The following is a 26,954-nucleotide window of genomic DNA, read 5'->3' on the forward strand; positions in this document are numbered from 1 at the left end:
TCTATTTATCTCCTTAACTTCTTTCTTATTTGTGGTTAGATTTATCTAATTCTGAGAGGTGAGTTGAGGTCTCCCACTGTCATAATTTTGCTGCTTATTTCTTCCTTTAACTTTTTTTACCATATTTCCTCATGTATAAGATACTCCCATGTAAAAGACACACTTTAATTTTGGGGCCTGAAATTTGAAAAAAAATGTTATGACAAAGTTATTGAACTCAAGTTTTATTCATCATAAAATTTATACAACTCATCATTGTCAAAACTCCCATCCATTAGCTTGTCCTCATCTATATCTGATGATGAATCCCTTTCTTAGGAGAAGCTCTACCTGCTCTCCTGCTTGTTCTCTGGTCTGGGGTTAACCACAAACTCTCCCGGGGCAAGTCTAGTGTGTGGACACATGCGCAGTCCATTCCAGTTCATGAACCTGGAGCACCAATTGTATTCTTTGAGATCAGTCACTTCTTTTTCATAGGAATTCTTCTGGCTTCCTGCTGACATCTTTGTGGACACAAATTCCACTAGCCCTTTGCTCTTCGATCCATCTCTTCCGTTCCTTTTCTAACTCAGGCCATTTGGCTGACTTGCCTCTCATGGCCTTCTGCCGTGGTGTTTTCAGTAGGGTTTCTTCTTTCCTTAGCCATTCTCGGATTGTTTTCTCAGGTGGAGGAGGACCAGACTGATGCTAGATTTCCTTTCCCTTTTGCAAACTGGATCACTTTGAACTTGAATTCAGCACTGGATGAAAATCTTTTCCTGAGCCATTTCTAGACAGAACTTGGCAAAATGTAACCTAATACTGGTAACAAATGTGAAACAATGAGCACAAAGACAACAAGAGTGAAAAAGCAGGAAATGCAAGTAAAAAAAATCTACAACCACTGTATAAGACATTCCCAGTTTTGAGACCCCAAATTTTTCATAAGAGAGTGAGTCTTGTACATGGGGAAATGTAAAAAATGGGGTAATTTCTCTAAGAATTGGGATACTATGCCATGTAGTACATATATGTTTAGTCAATAGATGTAGCTTTCTTCTTGTCTCTTAGTTAGATCTATTTTTGTTTTATTTTGCCTGAGATCAGGATCAATACTCCTGTTTGTTTTGGGGGTTTTTTACTTCAACTAAAGTATAATAATAATATATTCTGATACAAACTTTTACCTTTACTCTTGTATGTCTCTCTATTTCAAATGTGTTTCTTGTAAACAGCATATAGTAGGAGTATGATTTTTAATCCACTTTGTTGTCTACTTCAGTTTTATGAGATAATTTATCCCAACACATTCACAGTTATGATTACTAAATATATTTTCCTCTATCCTATTTTTCCCCATTTTTACTTTTCTCTCTCCTTTCAACTCACCCCTCCAAGGTAAGGATCTTTCTAAAGTGCAGGTTGATTAACCCATCTACCCTCTTACTCTATAAATTCTGATGATTATCTAATTAACTCCAGGATAAAATATAAAATCCCCCTGTTTAACTTTTTTTTTAAAAAAAAGCCCTTCATAACTTGGCCTTTCCTAACTTTTCAATATTCTCATACTTTATACTCTTCATGTCCTCTGTGATCTAATAGCACTGGCCTTTTGCTGTTCCTTGCCTAAAAGATCCTGTCTCTAAGCTCTGAGAATTTCACTGGTTATCCCTCATATCTTGGATGCTCTTCCTCTTTGTCTCCATCTCCTGACTTTCCTGACTCCGTTTAGAATTGTTTAAATCCCCCATTCTGTTAAGGGTCTTTCTCAGGTCCCCTCAATATTAGTCCCTCTCTTCTCAGATTACATCCAATTTATCCTTTATGTATTTTGTTATATAAATAAATGTTTACAAATTCTTTCCCCTGTTAGAATGTGATTTCCTTGAGGGCCGATACTGTTTTTACCTTTCTTCTTTCACAAAGGATTAACAACATTGTTGATGGGACCCATGTTTTCTTAGTTCTAAACTATTTTCAACAAGAAATGTCTGCCTCTCATCTGCATATTAATATCATCCCAAGTGTAAGTTAACTAAGAAGAGGAATCTTGACCTCTATATCTTAGTATCCCTAATGTTCCTCCTCCCATGATTACTCAAAGCCTAATTTGTATTGACAAATTATACAGCATCTGTTTAGAGAAAAGGTAACCCGGAACTATAACAATGAGATTCTTAGGCATTTTCAGCACTGTATAACTTGAAAGCTGTCAAAATAATATGTGTTTACTTTAATTTTTGAGAATCTTACTCCTATTCTGCAGCAAAAAGTAACATTGTACTTATTTTAAGTGCAAATATAAGTTCTTAGTTCATGATATAACATGGCATTCTAAGCTGTGTTTCAGAGATCAAATTGATTTAGAAGAAATATCTTAAGAAATGATGGGTGTTTTGTGGCATTTAAAAGTGTTACTTTTTTTAAATCAACCAAAATGTAATTAATTTTTTTCAATGAAACAAATGAGGATTTAGTCCTTAAAAGAAATAATAAATATTAAAATTTTATGAAGTCACTTTCTTCTTTGGAAGTGACATAATTCTTCAGTTTGCTTTCAAGGCAGACTGGAGTCATTGCTACTGATTATAAAACAATAGCATAGCACATCTTCCTCATGATTATTTTTAATGTTACTGTGTTATAAAACTCTTGTGTTTTTTTTTTCGTGAACCTCATGGGTTTTTTTGCCTGTCCACTGGAATGCCCTTTTTTCAGTGCTCCTTCTTGTTACACAGGTGACTGGGATTTGGAAGATATAATTGGAAAAGTTTTGAGTCCAGCTCTGACAGTGAACTTCCCCATCTCTTGTCCTAGGTCCTTGACATGGTAAAATCTGCTGTCTTTGGAGAGCGTTCTCCAAATATTCTGTCAAAGTTACCTTTTTTAGATTTTCTTGAAGTTCCACAATATCTTGTCAGTCTGTTCATTTTGTCCCGTTTAATTTATTCTACATTGAAAAGACTAGTTTTGGTTTTTTGGTTGTTTTCACAAAGAATGTTTTAAGAGAAACTTATCAACTACATCATCCTCAGTTATAAAATGAATTTCACTTGATATTTTTTAAAATGTGCCTATAATAACATTTAATCTTGAATGAATTTAATATCCCTGAAATGATCCATAAATCAATTTCATAATAATTCTGTATTATTGTCCATTGAAACTCTTCCTATGGAGTAATCTCAATTGAAAACCAGTATTTCGTTACTGTCTAGCTGCACTCCTTGATACCAGTGGAATTCCCATTATAAAGAATATCTTTACAAGTTTTAAAAAATCTATTTCCATGATCTAAGTGGTTTTTGAGAAGAAATTTAGTGTAGAGAACTATAGAAGATGATTTAAAATAGATACAATGACTGAAAAGTTGGTTTCTTTATGATCTAAAATCATTGATTTACCCAAACCAGATCTTCTGACTTCAGCATTTTTATTAAATAAAAGCATGATCACCTTTTTTCTTCCCTCATACTTCTCCAATCAATCAGCTATCAGTTCTTTGCTATCTTACTATGTTCTATGCACTATGCTTAGCACTGAATATATGTATGTATGTATGTATGTATGTATGTATGTATGTATGTGGAAAACAGTTTTTTTCAGCCTCCAACATTGAAGTTATTCTCATTCAAATTTCCAGACCTCTCATAAAAATAACCCAACACTGCGGAACTTTGAATTTCAAACCAGAATGCCAAAGCCAGAAAAGGTTAAGGTAGTAATGTGTACCTCATAACTCTCCTTTCTTCTATGCTGTTCACACCTGTTCTTTTTACTTTTGAGACAGAGTCAGTTTTCTTTACTCAGCTAAATTTACGACATCCTGGGAGCAGCTAGGTGGCATAGTGGAGAGAGCACCTGCCCCGGAGTCAGGAGGACCTAAGTTCAAATCTGGCATCAGACACTTAATAATTGCCTAGCTGTGTGACCTTAAGTAAATAAAATTTAAAAATTTAAACTCACTGCATCCTAAAAAAAAACTTTAATGGCCTGGTCATTGTGAAAATATGCTACTGGATGCTTGGATAATGTGCAGAGAAGTAGATGAGGATTTTCTTTTCTGCCTTTTCAGCTGTGACCTGATTTCTAATTCTTCCCAGAGACTTAATATGAAATAAGAAGAGTGGGAGAATGGTATTGATTAATGTCCTACGTAAATCCTTCTTACTTCTCTGATACTATAAGGAAGAGATGGAAATAGAAAAGCATAAGGTCAGGGTTTGTTTTCTATCAAAAGTGAAGAAATGGGATATTCCTTTTTTTTTTTAAATATCCATCCATCTCTAGTCATCCTGATCTATAATTGATCACTGAACCTACGTGACTCAGGCAGAGAGATTAAGGCTGTTGACTCTGCAAACCCTCCCTCACTTAAATCCTGATGTCCTGCTTCCCTTTCACAAAGAAGACAAACAACATTGTCTATCCTAAAAGAAGTAAGGAACATTCTCATCTCTTTGCCTTATTTATTCAGAACAGGGTTTTAGCATCTAGATAGGTTCTGGGAAGGAATGTGTTAAAGCCACCAAATGAAGTCTTGGACATCAAAATAACTGTCGTGTTTACCACGTTTACATAATGTTCTCTACTGGGCTCTAAGTCAACTTCACTTGGAAAGCTTTCCAACTTGGAAAGTTGCCAGTGATGTTTACTTTTAATTGTCATGCCATAGTTTTAGAAAGGCACTAGTATGTACTTCAATATTTCACATATAATGACTTTCTCTAAAGTATTCTAATGTTTTTCTTTTCTTTGAAATAGGGAACAATTTAATTTATTCTTGTTCAGCAGGTAAAAGGAGGAAATAAGTGGGAAAACTGAAAATAGGAAAATTGGATCTTACCTAAATTAACCTCAGTAGTGGGAGTGAAAAAGAGAAAATAATAAAACCTTGGTGTTTGGTTATCTTTATTTCAAGACTAAACAGTGAGTGTAAATTCAAATTACCTTGGTGAGGCCAAAATTAGAAGACCTGAATCCTAATCCTGCCACTTCATGGCAAATGACTTGGGACAATTAACCCTTTTTTCTTATCTGTAAAAATTGAGATTATATTTTATGCTACACTTTAGGCTATTAGGAAAGTGCTTAGTAAGCAACACACTTAAAGAAATATAAGTTGCAATTATAATTGATATTTCAGGTGTTTCCTAGTTCTTTTCATGCTGGGGAGAGTATTTAAATATCATCCTACATAATCCCTTTATTTACAGATAAGAAAACTAAGACTCAGAGAAATAAAGGTAATTTCCTAAAATCACACAATAAATATCAAAGCCAGTATTCAAACCCATGGCTTGCAATTCCAAATCCAGTGTCTTTTTTGCCTCCATATTTTATTCCATTGACTTTAAATAAATTAACCTTTTTGCTTATTGTAGAAATTTTATTTTGCTCAAATATGGCTAAGTATAAGAATGTAGCTTTGCTAAATTTCCTTAGTCCTCATCATTCTTAAATTTCTCTGGCTTTTACACCTCCTCTTCTTAGGATACTCTTTTCCCTTGGCTTTGGTGATAATGATTTCCCTCTATATTTTTACCAATCTGATTACTCCTTTTCAAGATTTTTTTGCTGGTTCCTTTCTAACACCATACAATGCTTAGGCTACCTCCTTTTCATTTTACACTTCAGTGAAATCATCAGTTCTTGTGGTTCTTATTACCTTCTTAACCCATATAACTCCCAAATTTATAAATTCAGCCCTTATCTCCCTTATCTTTCCTTCCTATACTTTCCCATCCTTTTAAACATCTGTATCCCGGAAACCCAAAAGATGTGACTCCTTAAACTCTTCCTCTCTCTCACTCCTACATTCAATCAGTGAGTCTTGTTCTTTCTAAGCTTCATAATATCTCACAATCAAAACCTCTCCATTCATTTAAGTGGTTAGCCTTCTACTGGTTCCCATCACTTCTCTCCTCATCCGTTCTAATAGCATCCTAATAGAGCTCTATTTCTAGTTTCTGCCTTCTCTACTACATCTCCTGCCCAGCTAACAGAATAATCTTCCTAAGACATAGGTCTAACCAGGCCATTACCCTAAACTTAGCCATAATCTCAAAAATAGCTTCATACTCCTCAGCCTGACACTGAATGCCTTCTACATTATGATTTCAGCCTGCTTTTCCTTTTACTCTCCTTTTAATAGTTGTTTATTAATTAACAATAATCATCATGTTTTTTGTTTTATTGACATTTTCCATGCATTTACACAAATTATCCCCCATTTCTGGAATGCATTCGTTCATGCTTTACATGAGTGTGCTCTAATGGCAAAGCTTGCCCAACCCCAGTTGTTAATTCTCTCCCCATTCAAACAACCTTATGTTTATTCTTCTTTGTGTGTAACAAACCTCCCAGTTAGATTATAAAAGAAGAATGTAAGTCCTTTAGTCTCTGTATTTTAATAATATAGTAGTATGCCTCTCATTGAATAGATGCTTATTGAATTTAATTTTAAGGACAATAAATCATTAATAACAAAAGTTAAGAAAATCAAATAATTTGAGAAGTGATTTTTTTTTTCTTTTTGAAAGTTATCAACTTTAAGAATACTTTTCCCTTATGGAATATTTCTTCCTTTCTTTTCCTAAAACCTTCCCATTTCACTATCCTTTTAAATTGTAACATTGTATTGTCTTGGTTATTAATTTGGTAACTAATTAATCATGTACTATATAGTGGCAGCTCTTTTACTGTGGTTTAACTTTTCATATGTTTAAATACCTTGTCTCCCCAAATAGCACAGCAGTAGTGATAGCTCACATATGTCAAGCACTTTCCTCATAACTGCCCTGTGAGCTAGCAAGTGCAAGTATTATTATCCCCATTTTACAGATGAGAAAACTGAGACTCAGAGAGGTGATGTAACTTGTCCAGAATCACACAGCTAGTGAGTATCGGAGCCAGGACTCGAATCCAAGCCTTCTGACTCCAAGACCAGTGCTCTTTCCACTACACCACACTGCCTCTCACAAAGTACTTTTGTAAGTAGTAGGCACTCAATAAATACTTATTTGTTTTTGAGTTGGATATGATGTGTTTGAATAGACTGAACTCTGTTTTGAGTTTGCTCTGACAGCACATACAGTAAAATAAAAATGATATGGAAAATAATAACTTACATTTTATAGCCCTTTGAGATTAGCAAAGCCGCTTTGCATAAGACTTAGCTCATTTGATCCTTACAAGCCCTGTGAGGTAGATGCTAAAAGTATTATTGTAGCCATTTTACACATGATGAAACTGAGACTCAGCAAAGTTAAATGACTTACCCATGATCACACAGCTGGTTAAGTATCAGAGAGCAGATTGGAATCTCCTTTTCCAGCCTTTCTTACACTTTACTCCCTTCCATATCCTCTGCAATCCAGTGACCTGGCCTCCTTTCCATCTTCACACACAAGACATTCCCACTCGACTGCCCCTCCTGCCTGGAACCCTCTCCCTTCTCAGCACCCTGGCTTTCTTCCAAGTCTCAGCAAAAATCTCATCTTCTGCAAGAAGGTTTTCCTAGGCCTCTTGAATCTGCATGCCTTTCCTGTAAGGTTCCCCCAGTTTGTCCTATCTTCAGCCTGTTTGTCCATATATATTTGCACGTCCTTTCCCCCTTTAGACAGTGAGCTTCTCCAGAGCAGGGATTGTCTTGTACCATTTTTGTATCACCAGCACTGCTTGGCATAGTGCCTGTCACAGAGTTGGCACTCCATGAATGCTAGTTTCCTAATGGACTAATCCAGCTCCAGATTCCATGCTTTTTCCATTGTGTCACTCTCCCTCTGGGAGACTGTTGTAAAGGGGGTCTGAGGCAACTGTGCTGGGGTAGAAAATGCCCTTGATTTGGAGTCACAGCCCCTTGGTCGTTCTCCAGCTCTGCTATTCTCTTAGCTATGTGAACTGAGACGAGTTCCTTGACTTCACCTGACCTCAGTTTCTTCATCTGTAAAATGAACAGACCTGGAATAAGAGGCCTCTAAGGTCCCTCCATCTTAAAATCCTAGATTGTGCTAATTGCTCCCATCCCCTAAGCTGTAAATGTATGTATCATGTTTTGTTTTATATATATATAGTTATTTGGGTATTGTCTAATCTTTCCTACCATATAATCAGTTCCATGAGGCAAAGTGTATTAGCTATCATTGTTTTTCTCTTAGCACCTTGCATAGTCTTGCACATAAGAGGTACTTAATAAGAGTTTGTTGGAAAGTGTCATTGATCATGGCATACAATCATCCTCCACTTGTTGGCAAATTTCATTACTAACTTCTTAACAGTGATCCTGAAAAATTATTTAAATTCTGTGTCCTTAATTATGAAATTCATTTTGCCATACTATATCATTTGAGCTTATAACTTAACACAAGTACTATTTGAGTATTAAAATCTATAGAATTTAGCAGTATAACAGAGCAGAATTCTAGAATTAGAATTCTAACCATGTAAATTTTTTAAATTCTTAAAATCTGTCCATATTATTTGTATATTATCAAATACTGGTCTGCAAGTTTTCTTCTCATTTATTCTTAGGAATAAGTTCAATTATTCCTCATTAAGAATATAGAAGAAATAGAATTCTGCATTTGAAATTCCCAGGATGATTAAGGATTAATGTTGGAATCTTTGCATTATCTATTTTTATTTTTTGATATTTGCAGTGAAAAGTATTACTTGGAAGAGTGGGGAGAATTTTGAAGTGAGGATTAAAGAAAGGGATATTTTGTTTCAAAGGATGATAAGAAATTAGGTCGTGGCATTTATTCTGTGTCATTATGAATTTATTAAAATTTATAATGAAATCAGTTCTTATTAGTTAATGCTTTGCTAGACTCAGTCACATTCACTAGATAATACTGTTGTATTAATGCTAAACTCTGGAATAACAAGTGTTTAACTTCAGTTCTACAGTCTATTTTTTTCATTGCACCTAACTATATGTAAGCTACTTTCCAGATTTTAATTTTAACTACTCTGTTAAGCTTTGCTGTGTTTGAAGAATGTTCTTTATGCAGTTAAAAATTCAAGTTAGAGATTAACAGAGCTTCATTTATCTTTTTCTTCAAATAAATATTTATTAAGCAGCTACTCTGTATTTGAACCCCTACTCTGTATTTGAACCCCTGTGATGAATGTAAAAGTACATTTGCAGCTCTACAGACACATGAGGAGAGGCAATCTCAAACAAACTTCACTAGTTTGGAGTAAAAAGCCTGAGTTCCAGTCCTACCTCTGTAGTGGCCATTGCCAGTCCACTTAACCTCTCTGTTTCCTTATCTATGACATGAGATTAGATTAGATAACCTATTACAAGACCCTTCTAGATTTAACTTAATTCCCTTTAATCACATTTAAACATTCATTAAGGCCCTACTACTTACATACCCTAAGAGTTTAAAAAGGAAAAAAACACCCTTTTCTTCAAAAAGTTTGCATTCTTGGGGACAGCTAGGTGGCACAGTAGATAGAGCACTGGCCCTGGAGTCAGGAGGACCTGAGTTCAAATGCAGCCTCGCTGGTATGACCTTGGGCAAGTCACTTAACCCTATTGATGTAAATAAATAAAAAAAGATTACATTCTGTTGAGGGAGAATATAACATATGCACAAATAAATATAGTACCAGGATAATTCACAGTGATAGAGACACTAAAAATTATAAGGAATTGGGAAAGTCTTCTCAAAGATAGTAGCACCTGAGATGAACTTTAAAGGAATCCAAGGGGAGAGGAAGAACTATGGGAATGCACCAAAGCAGATGAAATGTCAGATTTGGGGAATAACTGATAGTCCGCTTTGGCTGTAGACCTGTAGACTTGATAACTATTTAGATATTGAAGTGAGGGGAAGAGGAAAGTTCAAGTCATGGGATTGACTGTTGGATCTCTACCTTCTAGGGTCCTGCAGAAATGTCGATGGGACAACATTGATGTGGGTATTCTTGTCCCCAGTATAGGAGAGGAGAGGAAGAAGGGAGGAAAAAAAAACTTTAGGTCATAGTTCTTGATTATAACTCAGTAAAACAGGAATAATAATAATAATAATAATAATAATAATAATAATAAAAAGCTAACATTTATGTAGTTCTTTAAGGTCTACATAGTCCCTTCACAAATATCTCATTTTATCTTTATACATGCTATTTTACAGATGAGAAAATTGAGACAGGTTATATGACTTGCCTAGGGTCACATAGCTGGTAAGTTTCTCAGGCAAGATTTGACCCCAGGTCTTCCTGATTCCAGGTCTTAGACTCTATCTAGTTCATCACCTACCTTCCCATAGCCATTTTTCAGAGGGAAAAGGAAGAGGGAGGGAAAATACCATTCTTAGAACCAGATCCTTAATAAGTCCTTGTGCCTTGAGGAGACAGGCTTGGGCATTTTCCTGAAATCCCCAACTTTTTGACTTCAGGAACGGTGTCTTGTGTCCCAGTCTAATAGTGCCACATGCCTTGGTGTGAGGTCCTAGCAGCTTCCTTGTCCTCAAGGAAGCTATAGTCCATTTAATTGGAGACATAAGAAAAGTAAATAAACTCAAGACAAGTCCAGAATGTAATCTAAAAAACACACTATATCGGGCTTAGCATTATCTTACTTAATCTGCTTTGTGCTTGTTGGACTATGTTGACCTTTATGAGACGCAGTATTTGTTTAGGCAACTTTACATATAATTATATTCATTCATTTCTCTAAATGAATTTGGAGCCTGTGGGGCAAACTATTTTTGAAAAGAGAAATAAATATTATAATCACTACTTGCTGAATAGAAAGAGTCTGGTACATTTCTAAGCACAATTTGCAATATGATAAAATTTCCCAATGCTCATTTTCTTCCTCCCTTTTCTTCATTCCCTTCAAAAATATTTATATCTGAGATCTAATTAATCATGTAAAAAGAATCATTTATATGCCTAAAGGGAAATAAAAATGTGTATACTCTTTGATCCAACAATACCACTACTAAGTCTATACCCTAAAGAGATCATGAAAAAGGGTAAAAACATCACTTATACAAAAATATTCATAGCAGCCCTGTTTGTGGTGGCAAAGAATTGGAAACTGAGTGAATGTCCATCAGTTGGGGAATGGCTGAAGAAACTGTGGTATATATGTACATTATGGAACACTATTCTTCTATTAAAAACCAAGAGGAATGGGAATCTAGAGAAGCCTGGAAGGATATGCATGAATTGGTGCTTAGAGATGTGCAGAATTAGAAGAACATTATACAGGGCGGCTAGGTGGTGCAGTAGATAGAGCACTGGCCCTGGAGTCAGGAGCACCTGAGTTCAAATCTGGCCTCAGACACTTTAATAATTACCTAGCTGTGTGGCCTTGGGCAAGCCACTTAACCCCATTGCCTTGCAAAAACCTAAAAAAAAACTAAGAAGAAGAACATTGTACACTCTAACAGCAACATGGGGGTGATGATCAACCTTAATGGACTTGCTCATTTCATCAGTGCAGCAATCAGGGACAATTTTAGCATATCTGTGATGAAGAATTCCATCTGTATCCAAAGAAAGAATTGTGGAATTTGAACAAAGACCTTTAATTTTAAAAAAAAATTATCTTATTACGAGATCTTGCTATCTCTTATATTTTGTTTTTTCCTTAAGTAAATGATTTCTCTCTCAACACATTCATTTTTGATCAATGTGTAGCATAGAAACAATGTAAAGACTATCAGACTAGGGGCGGCTAGGTGGCACAGTGGATAAAGCACCAGCCCTGGAGTCAGGAGTACCTGAGTTCAAATCCGGCCTCAGACACTTAAGCCACTTAACTCCATTGCCTTGCAAAAACTATTTAAAAAAAAAAAAAAAGGAAAGTCTGGAAGTAGCAACAAGTTGCCAAGAATCCTGCTCGGGTCCATGCGGAGAGAGACAAGTCTCATGAGGGGTCCAATGTTAGTAAGGCCAAAAACAGAAGTAGCAGGAACAGAAGTGGTGTGGGGTAAGAGGAGGTTTGTTATTAACTATGAAACCTGAGTCCTTGGGGGCAAAGAAGAGGCAGCAGATCTAGGTGAGGTGAGGGGACGGAGGAGGAGTGAGACAGGTGGGAAGTGAGCTGACCATTGGGGAATTAGTTCTGGTGAGCTCTCAAATTTTACTTTGCCCACCTGTCCTAGCCTAGTCTCTGACTTTGTGTCTTCCAAATGGCTAGAAACCTGAAGACCTGCATGGTTAAGGAGTAACCTTCTGGTCTTGCCCCTGCTTAGCAGAATGCAATTGAGCACCTAAGTGCAGCCACAGTGGGTTCTCTGATGTGTGCTTGCCTTTGATATGGTGTTTGTATGGTAAATTATAGTATTAATCAAGGAAGGGAATTGGAAAAAAGTTCATTCTGTCAACTGGTGCATATTAATTTCACCCTAGACTTCTTCTGATAAGAAGAGTCCTGGTCTGGGGTGTGTTATTGGCCTTGCTATATACTTACTTTACTACTTTGGACAAGTCATTCCATTTTTCAAGTCTTGATTATCTTATCTGTAAAATTTGAGTAATAATATTTTGCCACCCACCTTACAGAACTGTTGAGAAATTCAAATGAGTACTACAAAGCATACATAAATATGAATTGTTATTATTATCAGAGAAATAGTGTCATGAAAACAAGAAAGAAGAGAGCATCGAGGAGAAGAGGTCAAAGGCTGCAGAGAGGTCAAGAAGAGTAAGATTTAGAAAAAGGACTCTTAAGATTTGGCAATTAAGATTTTGAAGAGAACAGTTTCTGTTGAATGTTGAAGTCAAAATGTAGAGAGTTAAAAGACAGTGAGAAATAAGAGAACATTTACTATAGACAGTCTGTGTTTATTTAGCCACAAAAAGAAAGCAGAGGTAGTAGGGATGGATGGATCAAGTGAGGGCTTTTCAAGGGTGGGGTTACATGGCTGCATTTGTTAGGCAACAGAGAAGCAATTGTCAGTAGAAATGTTCAATGTCAATTTAAATAAAAATTTGTAGAAATATTCCTGGCTTGAGAGAAGTTTAGCTATGAGACCCTTCTGATTGTAAGAATAAGTACTTTGTGACCTGGGCTCAGTGGAGGACAAATTTATTGAAAGGAATGTTGAAGGGAAACAAGTTTGGGTTAACAAAATTGGACCACATTCTGAAGCTCCCAAAAAACCAAATGAAAGAGTTTAGATTTCATCCTATAGGCAGTAAGTAAATTATCACAAGATAGGATACCTAATATCACACAAAAATCCCACTCTGGAACCCTTATTGTGTTTTGAAGGTGGCTTTGAGTCCTTGAAGGATTTGGGCTGAACAAAGTACAAATATCACTAGGTCCAACAAAACTAGAAAGACTTTTAATATAGACCCATTGAAAGTATTGGTCTCTCCTCAGAATTAGTCTACATCAGAAGCTAATCATGAAAAGATTAGGAATTCATGGAAACCTCCTGAGGTGTCACCTGCACTATTAAAAGGAAGAACTTGCACCAGTGAAATCTTAGATCTTTAAAATACTTAGAAGATACACTGTGCAGAGTACTGAGGTACATACAAAGCTCAATAAGATATACCTATTAGGAGGGGCAGTTGCTATCTCAGTGGAGATAGCACTATCTCAGTGGAGATAGCACTAGCTCTGGAGCCTGGAGGACCTGAATTCAAATCCAATACTTAGCTATGTGACATTGGGAAAGTCACTTAAACCCATTGCCTCGCAAAAAAAAACAAACAAAAAAAGATATACCTGTTAGGGGGGAAATTTAAATATTATGTAACCTGTATTCTCTTGATCTTAAGTACATTTATCCATCCTTTTTTTCACATTAAAACCAGCAAGATTTATAGCACTTTGATTTAATCAGTGAGCACACCAGTGAAAATTGAGACTTTAGAAGTATCAAAGCATATTATTTTAATATCAAAAGACCACAAAAATAATTTTTCTGACTTCATTCTTTTACCCTTTTCTTTCCAACTTTATTCATAATCATACTTGATTACATTTCTTTTCCTTTTCTTTCCTTTTAACTGACAAACTTGTTTTGAGGGGTTGGAATTTAGGTCCTGTTGTTTAATAACTCTGAATATTTTTGTATATGAGGGAATATTTTAAGATTTGAAGTTAGGGAAAAGAAAAATAGTTTCATTATTGTATGTAATTTTCTTTATTTTTTGAAATTTTGTACTTTATCATTTTCATAATGGTGTTTTTATAGTGTTATTTTTAATATACTCTTACCAGTTTTCTACTTTTTTTGGTATGTTCTCTTGGAATTAGTGTAATTAAACCTTTTTAAGTGATCTACATTTAAGTTTTATATAAAAGATAAGTAGTAAAGACTAACTATCCATCTATAATATTAATTTCTGTCAATATTTTTATTTTATTTTGAAAGCTAAAATTTTTCAAGTTAAACCTACGAGCCATTAAAATGCACTTATCCCAAACAATGCTGTATACTGTACAGATGACTTTTATCTTTAGCACACTTTTTTTTAAGTGAAGTTAGGGGACCTGTAGGAGAGAATAGTTGGTAGGTAAATTCTTCTTGAGAGAATGTTTGCAGGAAATAACAATCTCTTTAGACTACTAGAAAGCGACTTCACTAGGATTATATAAAGACTTTATGCCAAATAGAGTTAAAACATGCTGTAATTTCTCTACAGAAATAATTGCTTCTGAATCTGTAGGAGTAGGGAAAAGCCAGGTAAACAAAAGCTTTTCTTTCTTGCCTGCACAATATGAGATCACGTTTCATGAAACCAAAGATTTCCAATTCAGCAAACACTAATTACCTACTATGTGCAAGACTTAGGACCATGTGCTTATTTTAGCATTTAAAAATTATTTCATGCTAATAGTGAAAAAAAAAATGTGGGTTTTTAGTTTGCAGTTAACATGTTTCGAACATTACCACCGTCATCCAATCCCACGGGAGCAGAATTTGATCCAGAGGAAGATGAACCAACACTAGAAGCAGCCTGGCCTCATTTGCAGGTATTTAACTATAGGATTTCACCTTGGGGTAGGGGAAAGAAAAAAGGTTGGTTTCATCATGGTCTGTTAGCATTTAGAAAAGCAAAAAGTTGCCACCACACATCATCACCACCTTCAGGAGCCAGTATGGATTCATTAAGAATACTAAGTAGTGGGTGAGCTGGAGGCAACTCAGATGAGTTCATGAGAGCTAGTTGTTAAATTTTCAATGTGATCATTTATAACTTGGAAAATTGCTACAAATTAAGGGTAACTTTATTTTATAATTGTCTAGACTTAAGAAAGTGAGGAAAATGTTAATGTATAATGAATTTTAAAATGGATCTTATACACTTTTTTTTGGAGAGCTGGTTGTTAAACATTTAGTAGACTGCCAACTTACACACATACTCAGTTAACTTAAAAAACATCTAACCTTTCAAGTATTAAAAGGGGAAAAGGGGAGGGGGGATGGAGAAAGGGAGGGGGAGGGGGAAAGGGAACTAACAAAAGGAAGGAAAGGGGAAAGAAAGGGGAGAATGTGGATATAGGAGGGCAAACACACTGAAGGGGTGGTATCCAGAAACAAAATACTGGGGAATGTGGATAAAGGGGGCAAAAATACAGAGGGAAGATAGCATGGAGGGCAATAAAGAATTAGTAATCATAAATTTGAATGTGAATGGGATGAACTCTCCTTTAAAACATAAGCAAGTAGCAGAATGGATTCAAAACCAGAATCCTACACTGCTTACAAGAAACTCATTTGAAGCGGAGAGATACATATAGAGTAAAGGTAAAAGATTGGAGAAAAAAATATATTTTGCTTCAGCTGAAGTGAAAAAAGCAGGGGTAGCAATCCTTGTCTCAGATAAAGCAACTGCAGAAATAGATAGAATTAAAAGAGATAAGGAAGCAAACTTTATCCTCCTAAAAGGTACCATAGCAATAAAGTTATAATACTGACTATAGATATATATATAGAGAGAGACCCAATGGGATAGCATCCAAATTCTTAGAAGAGAAGCTGAAAGAAAAGGAAGACATAGATAGCAAAACTCTACTAGTGGGAGACCTCAACCTCCTATTCTCAGATCTAGATAAATCAAATCATAAAATAAACAAGAAAGAAGTTAAGGAGGTAAATAGATTGGTAGAAAAACTAGATATGGTAGACTTATAGAGGAAATTGAATGGGGATGGAAAGGAATATACCTTTTTCTCTGCAGTACATGGAACTTATACAAAAATTGACCATGGGGGGTGTGGCTAGGTGGTGCAGTGGATAAAGCACTGGCCCTGGAGTCAGTAGTACCTGGATTCAAATCCTATCTCAAACACTTAATAATTACCTAGCTGTGTGGCCATGGGCAAGCCACTTAACCCCATTTGCCTTGCAAAAACCTAAATAAAAAAAATTGACTATGTACTAGGACATAAAAACCTTAATGTTCAACTGCAGAAAGGCAGAAATAGTGAATACATCTTTCTCAGATCACAATGCAATAAAACTCATATACAATATTGGGCCAAGGAGATATAGACCCAGAACCAATTGGAAATTGAATAACCTCATTTTAAAGAATGAGTGGACCAAAAAACAAATTATAGAAAGAATTAATCATTTTATCCTAGATAATGACAATAATGAAAAAAACACACGAGAACCTATGGGATTCACTCAAAGCAGCTGTCAGGGGATATATTATATCGTTAAAATGCTTACATGAAAAAATTAGAGAAAGAGGAACTCAATGAACTAAATATGCAACTAAAAAAATTAGAGAAAGAACAAATTAAAAATCCCCAATTAAATGCCAAATTAGAAATTCTAAAAATTAAAGGAGAAATTAATAAAATTGAAAACAAAAAACTATTGAATTAATAAATAAAACCAAAAGTTGGTTTTATGAAAAAACCAATAAAATTGATAAACCTCTGGTCAATTTGATTAAAAAAAAAGAAGAAAACCAAATTGCTAGTATCATAAATGAAAAAGGTGAACTTACCTCCAATGAGGAGGAAATTAAAGTAATAATTTGAAATTATTTTGCCCAACTCTATGCCAGTAAATTGAATAAATCTAAGTGAAATGGATGAATATTTACAAAAATATAAGTTGCCCAGGTTAAATGAAGAGGAGATTAAATACCTAAACAACCCTGTCTCAGAAAAAGAAATTCAACAAGCCATTATTGAATTCCCTAAGAAAAAATCTCCAGGGCCTGATGGATTCACAAGTGAATTCTACCAAACATTTAAGGAACAATTGGTTCCAATTCTATATAAACTCTTTGGAAAAACAGGGGAAGATGGAACTCTGCCTAACTCTTTCTATGAAACCTATATAGTGCTGATACCTAAATCAGGAAAAGTTAAAACAGAGAAAGAAAATTACAGACCTATCTCCCTGATGAATATAGATGCAAAAAATCTTAAATAAAATCTTAGCAAAATGATTACAACAAGTTATCACTTGGGATAATACATTATGATCAAGTAGGATTTATCCCAGTAATGCAGGGTTGGTTCAATTAGGAAAACTGTAAGGTTAGTTGTTGATATAATTGAGTATACTAACAGTTTTCTTAATTATACGATCATATCAATAGATGCTGAAAAAGCTTTTGACAATACACACCATCCATTCCTCTGGAAAACACTAGAGAGTATAGGAATAAATGGACTGTTCCTTAAAATAATTAGCAGTATCTATCTGAAACCATCAACAAGCATTATATTCAATGGGGAGAAGCTAGAGGCATTCCCAATAAGATCAGGGGTGAAACAAAGGTGCCCATTATCACCAGTACTATTCAATATCATATTAAAAATGTTAGCTTCAGCAATTAGAGAAGAAAAAAGAAATTGAAGGAATTAGAATTGGAAAGGAAGAGACAAACCTCTCACTCTTTGCAGATGACATGATGGTCTAACTAGAGAATCCCAAGAAATCATCCAAAAAACTACTGGAAACAATTAGCAATTTTAGCAAAGTTGCAGGATAAAAATAAACCCTCATAAATCCTCAACTTTTCTATATATGTCTAGCAAGATACAGCAGGAAGAGCTAGAAAGAGAAAGCTCATTCAAAGTAACCTCAGACAATATAAACTACCTGGGAGTCTTATTTGCCAAGACAGACTCAGAAACTTTTTGAAAACAATTATAAAAGACTTCTCACACAAATTAAATCAGATTTAAGTAACTGTGCAAATATCAACTGCTCATAGATGGGTAGAGCTAATATAATAAAAATGATAATTCTACCAAAACTAACCTACCTGTTTAGTGCCCTACCAATCAAAATTCCAAAAAGTTATTTTAATGAGTTCAAAAAAGTTGTAAGTAAATTCATGTCGAGAAATAAAAAGTCAAGAATTTCTAGGGATTTAATGAAAAAATGTGCAAAAGAAGGGGGCTTAGCCCTACCTGATCTAAAATTATATTATGAAGGATCAGTCATCAAAACTGTTTGTTATTGGCTAAGAAATAGAGTGGTGGACCAGTGGAATAGACTAGGGGACCAGTGGAATAGACTAGGTACAATAGCAGGAAATGATTATAGTAAACTGCCGTTTGATAAACCCAAAGAGTTGAGCTATTGGGATAAAAACTCTGATAAAAACTGCTGGGAAAATTAGAAGTTAGTATGGAAGAAACTTAGATTAGACCAACACCTCATACCTTTTACCAAGATAAGATCCAAATGGTTGCAGGATTTAGACATAAAAAACAATACTATAAGCAAATTAGAAGATCAAGGACTAGTTTACCTGTCAGATCTATGGAAAGGGGAGAAGTTGATGACTAAGGAAGAGTTGGAGAACATCACCAAAAACAAGCTAGATGATTTCGATTACATTTAATTAAAAGGCTTTTGCACAGATAAAACCACTGTAACCAAGATCAAAAGAAATGTAGTAAATTGGGAAACAATCTTTACAACTAATGATTCTGACAAAGGACTCATTTCTAAAATATACAGAGAACTGAGTCATATTTTAAAAAGAGCCATTCCCCAGTTGACAAATGGTCAGAGGATATGCAAAGGAAGTTTACAGATGAGGAAATCAAAGCAATCCATAGCCATATGAAAAAATTGCTCTAAATCATTAATTATTAGAGAAATGCAAATTAAAGCTTCTCTGAGGTACCACCTCACACCTCAGACTGGCCAATATGATCAGAAAGGATAATGATCATTGTTGGAAGGGTTGTGGGAAATCTGGGACACTATTACACTGTTGGTGGAGCTGTGAACTCATCCAACTTTTCTGGAGAGAAATTTGGAATTACACCCAAAAGGCATCAAAAATGTGCATACCCTTTGACCCAGCAATACCACTGCTGGGTCTATGTCCTGAGGACATGATGGAGAGGAGTGGGGACATCACTTGTACAAGAATATTCATAGCAGTCCTGTTTGTGGTGGCAAAGAAGTGGAAATCAAGTAAATGTCCTTCAATTGGGGAATGGCTTAGCAAACTGTGGTAAAAGTATGTTGTGGAACAGTATTGTTCTTTTAGAAACCAGGAGGGACCGGATTTCAGGGAAGCCTGGAGGGATTTGCATGAACTGATGCTGAGTGAGATGAGCAAAACCAGAAAAACACTGGACCACCCTAACAGCATTGGGGGGGGGGGGGGGGGGCTCAGCCTTGATCATTCCATCAGTGCAACAATCAGAGACAATTTTGGGCTGTCTACAATGGAGAATACCATCTGTATCCAGATAAAAAAAAAAAACCATGAAGTTTTAACACTATTCCCTTTAATTTAGGGGAAAAAAAACATACCTTATTGTCTGATCTTGTTATCTCTTATACTCTTATACTTTTTGTTTCTTCCTTGGGGATATGATTTCTCTCTTATCACACTCAATTTGGATCAATGTACAATGTGGAAACAAAGTAAAGACTGACAAATTGCATTCTATAGAGGGGTGGAGAGAGTGAAGTAAGATTGAGGGAAAAATTGTAAAACTCAAATAAAATCTTTAATTAAAAAAAAACATTTACTAGACTGCCACTGATACTAAGTGACTAAGAGTCAAAGGTGTCCATTAAGAACAGAGAACACCAACTAAAAATAGCTTGAGAAAATTGAGGCTTATCTTCAAAAGGAAAAGAAGATGTTTAGGAAACACACCAGAAAAATAACATGTTAAAATAATTAATAGAGAAAAATGTAAAATGTGGCAGATTGTTTCTCACAATAAATGTTAGTTTTTTTCCCTGTAAAACATGGCATAGGTACAAAAATACTTATTTGATAGGCTATATGCTATAAAGAAAAGCTAAGATTCTATGTCTTTTGCAGTTAAGTACTAAATCCAGATAGATGATAATGTGCTGTTCTTAGTCAAGCCAATATAAAAACTCACAATTTACTTTGGGTTCTCACATTACAACAGTTTCAAGGAGCAAGATACTTGCCACACATTAGAGACTGACTGTGACATTACTTGTTGATAACCACGTTCCCTATAGTTGATATTGGGCAGCAAAATTTAAGCATAAGTAAGATACCATCACTATAAGGTTGGTTACAAGGGGATTAATTTTTTTGGTCATAGTAACTCATGAATAATTAAAAACTGAAAATATTGAAGGCATCTACCATAAAAATGTTATTCCATAGGGGAAATTGCCCTCTAAGAAATATGTCCTATATACATATTATCTGAAGTTCTCTTTGTTCTAGCAATCTTGTGAGATTAAGTCATGTAATTAGCATTTGCTTTTTAGAAAACTTTTTGTTTTAAGTGAATACTTTTGATTGTTATCTAAAAGTTAAAGTTCTCTTTAAATACATGTAGTAAAAACTTAGAATGTACAGTGTGATCTTTTCATTGCCATTCTTTCCCTCAAACTAATGCTAATGTTTGTATTTTTCCCTAGCTTGTTTATGAATTTTTCTTAAGATTTTTAGAATCTCCAGATTTCCAACCTAATATAGCAAAGAAATATATTGATCAGAAGTTTGTATTGCAGGTGAGAATTTTATCTTAAAATTTTAATCATATTCATTTATGTTGGGGATTTTTGAATAAGGGTCACTTTTCCTTCTTTCAGCTTTTAGAGCTCTTTGACAGTGAAGATCCTCGGGAAAGAGATTTCCTTAAAACTACTCTTCACAGAATCTATGGGAAATTTTTAGGCTTAAGAGCTTACATCAGGAAACAGATTAATAATATATTTTATAGGTAAGTTAGAACTTGAATTCTCTTTTTTTTAAATGACATGTATTTATTATGACATTTAATACTCCCTCTTTGTTTTTTTGTGTCATTCCACTACTGCCTTCCTCTGATACTCTTGTTTCTCAGTGTATAAATAAGCCAGGTAGTCTTTTAATGGTTCTGGCACTTGGAAAGTTCTTAATTTATAGCCTGGAGACTAACTGGATGTTAGTGGAACTAGCATCTTGTCACCAAGTTGGTTGCAAAATGATGAATTTCTTGGCCACAGCAGCCTTCAAAAATGAAGTTGTAGTGGGGTAGCCAGGGCTGGTGTTAAGAATATTCATACCAATAAAATCACAGATCTTTAATGTATAGTAAATACTACTGTCAGTTGTCTGTTTTTATATCATTTAAATAATATTTATATTTATAAAATAACATATATATAAACATTCACTTTGATAAAGTGATTTTTTTTAAATGACAGAAAAACAATTTGAATAAGTAATATTATTGCTTTGGAAACTCCCTCTACCATCATATATTACAACTCCTTTATACCATCTTCTCCTATGTGATTCTTATGCAAATGAACAAATAGCTTTTCAGAAGATCTGGAGATCTTAGTGCACTTCAAGTTCCATATGAATCAGTAGTGTGACATGGGAGCAAAAAAGGTAATGCAGCATTGAATTGCATCTTAAGAGTCATGGCTTCCAGAAATCAGGAGTCAGTAGTCTATCTGCACCTTTTCCTACTAAGATCACATCAGGACTCTTATGTCTAATTCTGAATTCCCAATTGAGAAGCTGGAAAATGTCCAGAGAAGAGCAGCAGGAAAGGTAAGGGCCTTGAGTTCATATCGTATAAGGATCTACTGAAGGGCCTCTGGAAATAGTTAGTTGCACTTGGGGGCTTTCTTCATGAGATCTTTCTTTTTTTTTTTAAAAGGTTTTTGCAAGGCAATGGGGTTAAGTGGGTTGCCCAAGGCCACACAGCTAGGTAATTATTAAATGTCTGAGGCCAGATTTGAACTCAGGAACTCCTGACTCCAGGGCCGGTACTCTATCCACTAGGTCACTAGATTTCCATGTGGGTAGGGGGAGTAAGATTGGGGGAAAAATTGTAAAACTCAAAATCTTTAATTTAAACAAAAAAAGCAGGGGAAGGGCATTTTTAAATTCCAGGCAAAAGTAGTAAAAAATTCAGTAAATTTAAGAGTTTGAGTTGAGAAGAAATTAAGTTTAGCTTCTCTTACCTTGTTAGCACAGCAAACTTATATTCAGGTCATGCCATGAATTCTCAAGTGTATTACCACAGGATTACAGATAGAAAACTGGGAAGGTCTTCATTGGTCATCTAAATATATTAATTTAATTCATTAAACATCAAACAGTATGTTAGGATTTTGTGGGAGAGTATAAAAATATACATCATTGAGTCCCTTACCTCAGTGAAATTATAATCTGCTAGAGATTTGATTCAATTCAGTAAACATTTTCAACTAAGGAGAAGGAAGAAGTGATAAGAGGAAGTGGCACCTAAACTAGACTCTAAAAGAAAAGAATGATTTCAACTATAAGCAGTGTTGAAGGAATGTGTTTCTGAGGTGGAAAGGACAAGAAAAATAGTACAAGCTACAATATATGATAATGGTATTACTAATTAATAATAACTGATTTTTACATAGCTCTTTAAGATCCACAAAGCATTGGACATAGATTATTTCATTTGAATCAAAAAACAGCTCCAGTGAAGTAGGTGCTGTAATTTTAACAAATGAACATTGTTAGTTTTAAGTGACTTTGTCCATGATCCCATAACTGTTAAAAGTTGGGACTTGAACCCAGCTCTCTTCTGACTCAATGTATCTTGTATTTCCTACTTGCCCACACTGCCTCTCTAGCCAAAAAAATCTCAGGCAGTATAGCAGCAAAAGAGACTACTTCTTCATTTCATTTAAGAGGGACAGTGAAGGATATATAAGATTTCAGAAGATGTAGATTTGAGGTGAAAGACAGTGGAAATTAAAGATTTGCACAAAAAAATTTATATAATTAAAAAGTTAAGCAAAGGACATAATCTGATATATGAAAAGTAGTTTATATAAAGCAAACATGGAGATTTAAGTGCACTTTTGTTACAAAATGAATCACCAGTGTAAAAGCAAAGTCAAAAAATTTAGGGATATCTTGTGTTTCATTCATAGAAATTAGCATCCAAAGTGAGAAGGGGGAGTTATCTCTTTTAATTTGTATTTCTCTAATCAATAATGATTTGGAATTTCATATAACTACTGATAGTTTTAATTTCATCATATGAAAACTGCTTGTTCATATCCTTTGCCCATATTTATCAGTTGGAGAATGATTTGTATTCTTATAAATTTGACTCAGTTCTCTGTTTTTGAAATCAGTCTTTTATCAGAAACATTAACTGTGAAAATTGGCTCCCAGTTTTCTGCTTTCCTTCTAATCAGGGCTGCATTAGTTTTATTTGTGCAAATCCTTTTTAATTTAATGTCATTGAAATAATCCATTTTGTGATTTGTAATGTGCTCTTTCTCTTCTTTGATCATAAACTCCTCCCTTGTCAAAGATTTGATAGAGAGATTATTTCTTATTCTATTAATTAGCTCATGGTATCACCCTTTTAACTGTATTTGGTACCCATTTAAACCTTAACATGGTATGGAGTGTGAGATGTTGGCCTATGCCTAGTTTTTGCCATACTATTTTCCAGTTTTTCCCAACAGTTTTAATCAAAGAGTCAAAAGCTAGAGTCTTTGAATTCATCAAACAGTAGATTACTATAATCATTTACTGCTATTTCTTTTGCACCTAATTTATTCCACTGATCTACTTCTCTATTTCTTAGCCAATATCAGACAGTTTTGCTGCTGTTTTATGATATAGTTTTAGATCAGGTACGACTCAGCCCCAGGAGGGATATATCTTTCTGTATTTTTTTCATGGTCAGACCACAACTTAGAGTATTATGTCTATACTGGATACCAAACTTAGAAAGGGTTCTGACATTTTGTAACTTGGATCAGAAGTACATGATCAGGATAGTGAAGGGACTTGATTCTTTTGTAACATTTGAAGGTAACCTGGAGATGCTTAGCTATAATATCAGAGGTTTGGATTTGGAATCCAAAAGTCTGAATTTGAATACTGACTGTATATTTATTATTTCTGCAACCTTAGGCACATTAGCCTCAGTTTCCTTTTCTGTAAAAAGAGAGGCTGGACTTGAAGGGCTCTTAAGATTCCGTTAGTTTCAGTACTTTTAGAGTTCAATTTCATTGTTTATAAGGAGATAGATGAGGCCCATGAACCCAAGAGCCTTGGGAATAGCAGTGCCCCCCCACACCTTCATTTTAATAAATATTTTATTTTCTCCTCAATTACATGTAAAGACAATTTTAACATTCATGTTTTAAAATTTTGAGTTCCTAATTCCTCTTCCCCCATTGAGAAAGTAAGTGATTTGATATAGGTGATATATGCTTCACAACCATCATTGATGGGAAAAATCTTGAAGGGGCTCACCTTTTTCATCATACCAGCAGCAATTGCTAACTACTATCAATAAGCAGATTAGCACAATAGCCCTGGGAGAAATTAGCACTCTACAGACCACTGATTATGCTTTCAACTCAGACCTTAGAGCCATCCTGTGGAGAGATAGTTCCTTTGAAGATGGATCCAGCCATCCCTGCCAGCAGCCCCTCATAGGGCAGGCAGCAGTGAGATTTGGCAGCCCCCAGAGTGTTTGAGTAGTCCTTTTAAGGGATTTTGCACTATTCACTTCCTGATGTGAGGAAGGGGCCAGAAAACCACAATAGACAGGGATCCCACCATGCAGTCAAGACACCAAAAAAAAACTACAAAGTAAACTTCTTCAAAGAAGATTCCACTCACCATCAGCACATGGAACATTTGCACACTCTTAGACATCACAAGATCCAACAGACCTGAAAGATGAAGAGCTCTTGTTGCGAGAGAACTCAGCAAGTATGGTATCCAAATAGCAGCCCTGAGTGAAACAAGGCTGGCAAATGAAGGCCAGCTGACTGAAATCGGAGCTGGATACACATTTTTCTGGAGTAGTCGCAGTGAAAGGTAATGCTGTGAAACTGGGGTTGGTTTTGCAATCAAAACTAATCTAGTCAACATTCTTGAATGTCTACCAGAAGGAGTGAATGACAGGCTCATGACAAGGAGATTGCCACTTCCAGGAAAATGCTATGCCACCATTATCAATGGTGCCTCTGCTCTCACCATGACAAACATTGATGAAGTTAAAGAAAAATTTTGTGAACACTTGGAGAACCTTCTGATCAATGAACCAAAAGAGGATAAGCTTATAATTCTGGGTGACTTTAATGCTAGAGTATGCTCAGATTACCAGACAAGGCAGGGAGTCCTTGGGAGAAATAGAGTTGGAAATAGCAGAAGCAATGGCCCCCTACTACTGAAGACTTGATTGTCTCATGACCTTCACATCATAAACATTGTTTTCCATTTACCTAAATGCAACAAAACTTCCTGGATACATCCGTGTAGCAAACATTGGCATCTAATAGACTATGTGATCTTAAGGAGAAGAGACAAACAGTATGTGAGAGTGACAAAGGCAATGTGTGGTGCAGAGTGCTGGACTGATCACAGACTTATCCTCTCTATGCTAAATATTCACATTCAGTCAAAGTGGTGACCCCAAGGCAAAATGAATATTAGAAGAATTAATGTCAAGAGATAAGAGTCGCTCAGATTGAGATTAGTTTATTGCTAACCTGGAGAAAAACTGAGCCAACACACAGCTGACAACAGAGAAGCAGAAAAGCAGACTCGGCAATTTTCAGAGATCTGGTGTACATCAGTGCATTTGCTCATCTGGGTCAGAACACTCACAAATACCAAGACTGGTTTGATGAAAATGATAGGGAAATACAGAAGCTGCTAAATAAAACTGAGAATTCCACAGGGTTTACCAGCAGGAGAGTTCATCCATTTCTAAGAAAGCAGCACTTAATTCCATCAAAAAAGTAAAGTCCAAGCAAAGCTTAGAGAGTTTCTTGGCTCGGGAAGAAGGCAGATGAATTTCAGTTTTATGCAGACAGTAACAAACCAAAATGCTTTTATGATGCCCTGAAGGCTATTTATGGGTCAAAGATATTTGGCGCATCTTGACTACTCTGTGCTGATGGATCTACATTGATTATTGATAGGGACATGATCCAAGAGAAATAGGCTGAATATTTCCATTATGTTTTGTTTTGTTGGGTTTTTTTTTAGGTTTTTGCTAGGCAATGGGGTTAAGTGGCTTGCCCAAGGCCAGCTAGGTCATTATTAAGTGTCTGAGACCGGATTCAAACCCAGGTACTCCTGACTCCAGAGCCGGTGCTTTATCCACTGCACCACCTAGCCGCCCCCTTCCATGGTGTTATTAACAGACCATCATCAGTCAATGCAGAAGTCATTGATCATTTACCTCAAGTTGAAGTCAATCAGTTGCTAGTTGAAGTTCCAACCTATGAAGAGGTTTTGAAAGTCATTAGGCTCCCTGCAAGTGGCAAAGCACCTGGTGCTGATTCTGTTCCAGCTGAGATCTACATGGTGGGAGGTCCATTGTTCATCCAAAAGTGAATGAAATTTTCTAAGTAATACAGCATGAAGAAGTTCTCCCCCAAGAATTCAAGGATGCCTCCATCATCCATCTCTATAAAAATAAAGGAAATAGATTATCCTGTGACAATCACAGGGGTATATATCTCTTTTAGTCATTGCTGGTAAGATTCTTGCTAGAGTCCTTCTCAGTAGGCTGATCCTTCACCTGG

General features: G+C 35.4%; 1 protein-coding gene across 18 annotated transcripts in view; it reads left to right on the forward strand.

Annotated features, from left to right (window-relative positions):
- Window positions 1-26,954, forward strand: part of PPP2R5C (protein phosphatase 2 regulatory subunit B'gamma) — a 252,300-nt gene that overhangs the window by 168,373 nt on the left and 56,973 nt on the right. For all 18 annotated transcript variants that reach the window (XM_074213097.1, XM_074213094.1, XM_074213102.1 and 15 more), the window contains 3 exons: window positions 14,834-14,944; window positions 20,826-20,918; window positions 21,000-21,130. In XM_074213097.1, coding sequence (XP_074069198.1) covers window positions 14,834-14,944; window positions 20,826-20,918; window positions 21,000-21,130 — 335 coding nt within the window. The remainder of the gene's footprint in view (window positions 1-14,833; window positions 14,945-20,825; window positions 20,919-20,999; window positions 21,131-26,954) is intronic.

Source organism: Macrotis lagotis, chromosome 1 (genome assembly GCF_037893015.1).
Source record: "Macrotis lagotis isolate mMagLag1 chromosome 1, bilby.v1.9.chrom.fasta, whole genome shotgun sequence".
Classification (NCBI taxonomy): domain Eukaryota; kingdom Metazoa; phylum Chordata; class Mammalia; order Peramelemorphia; family Peramelidae; genus Macrotis; species Macrotis lagotis.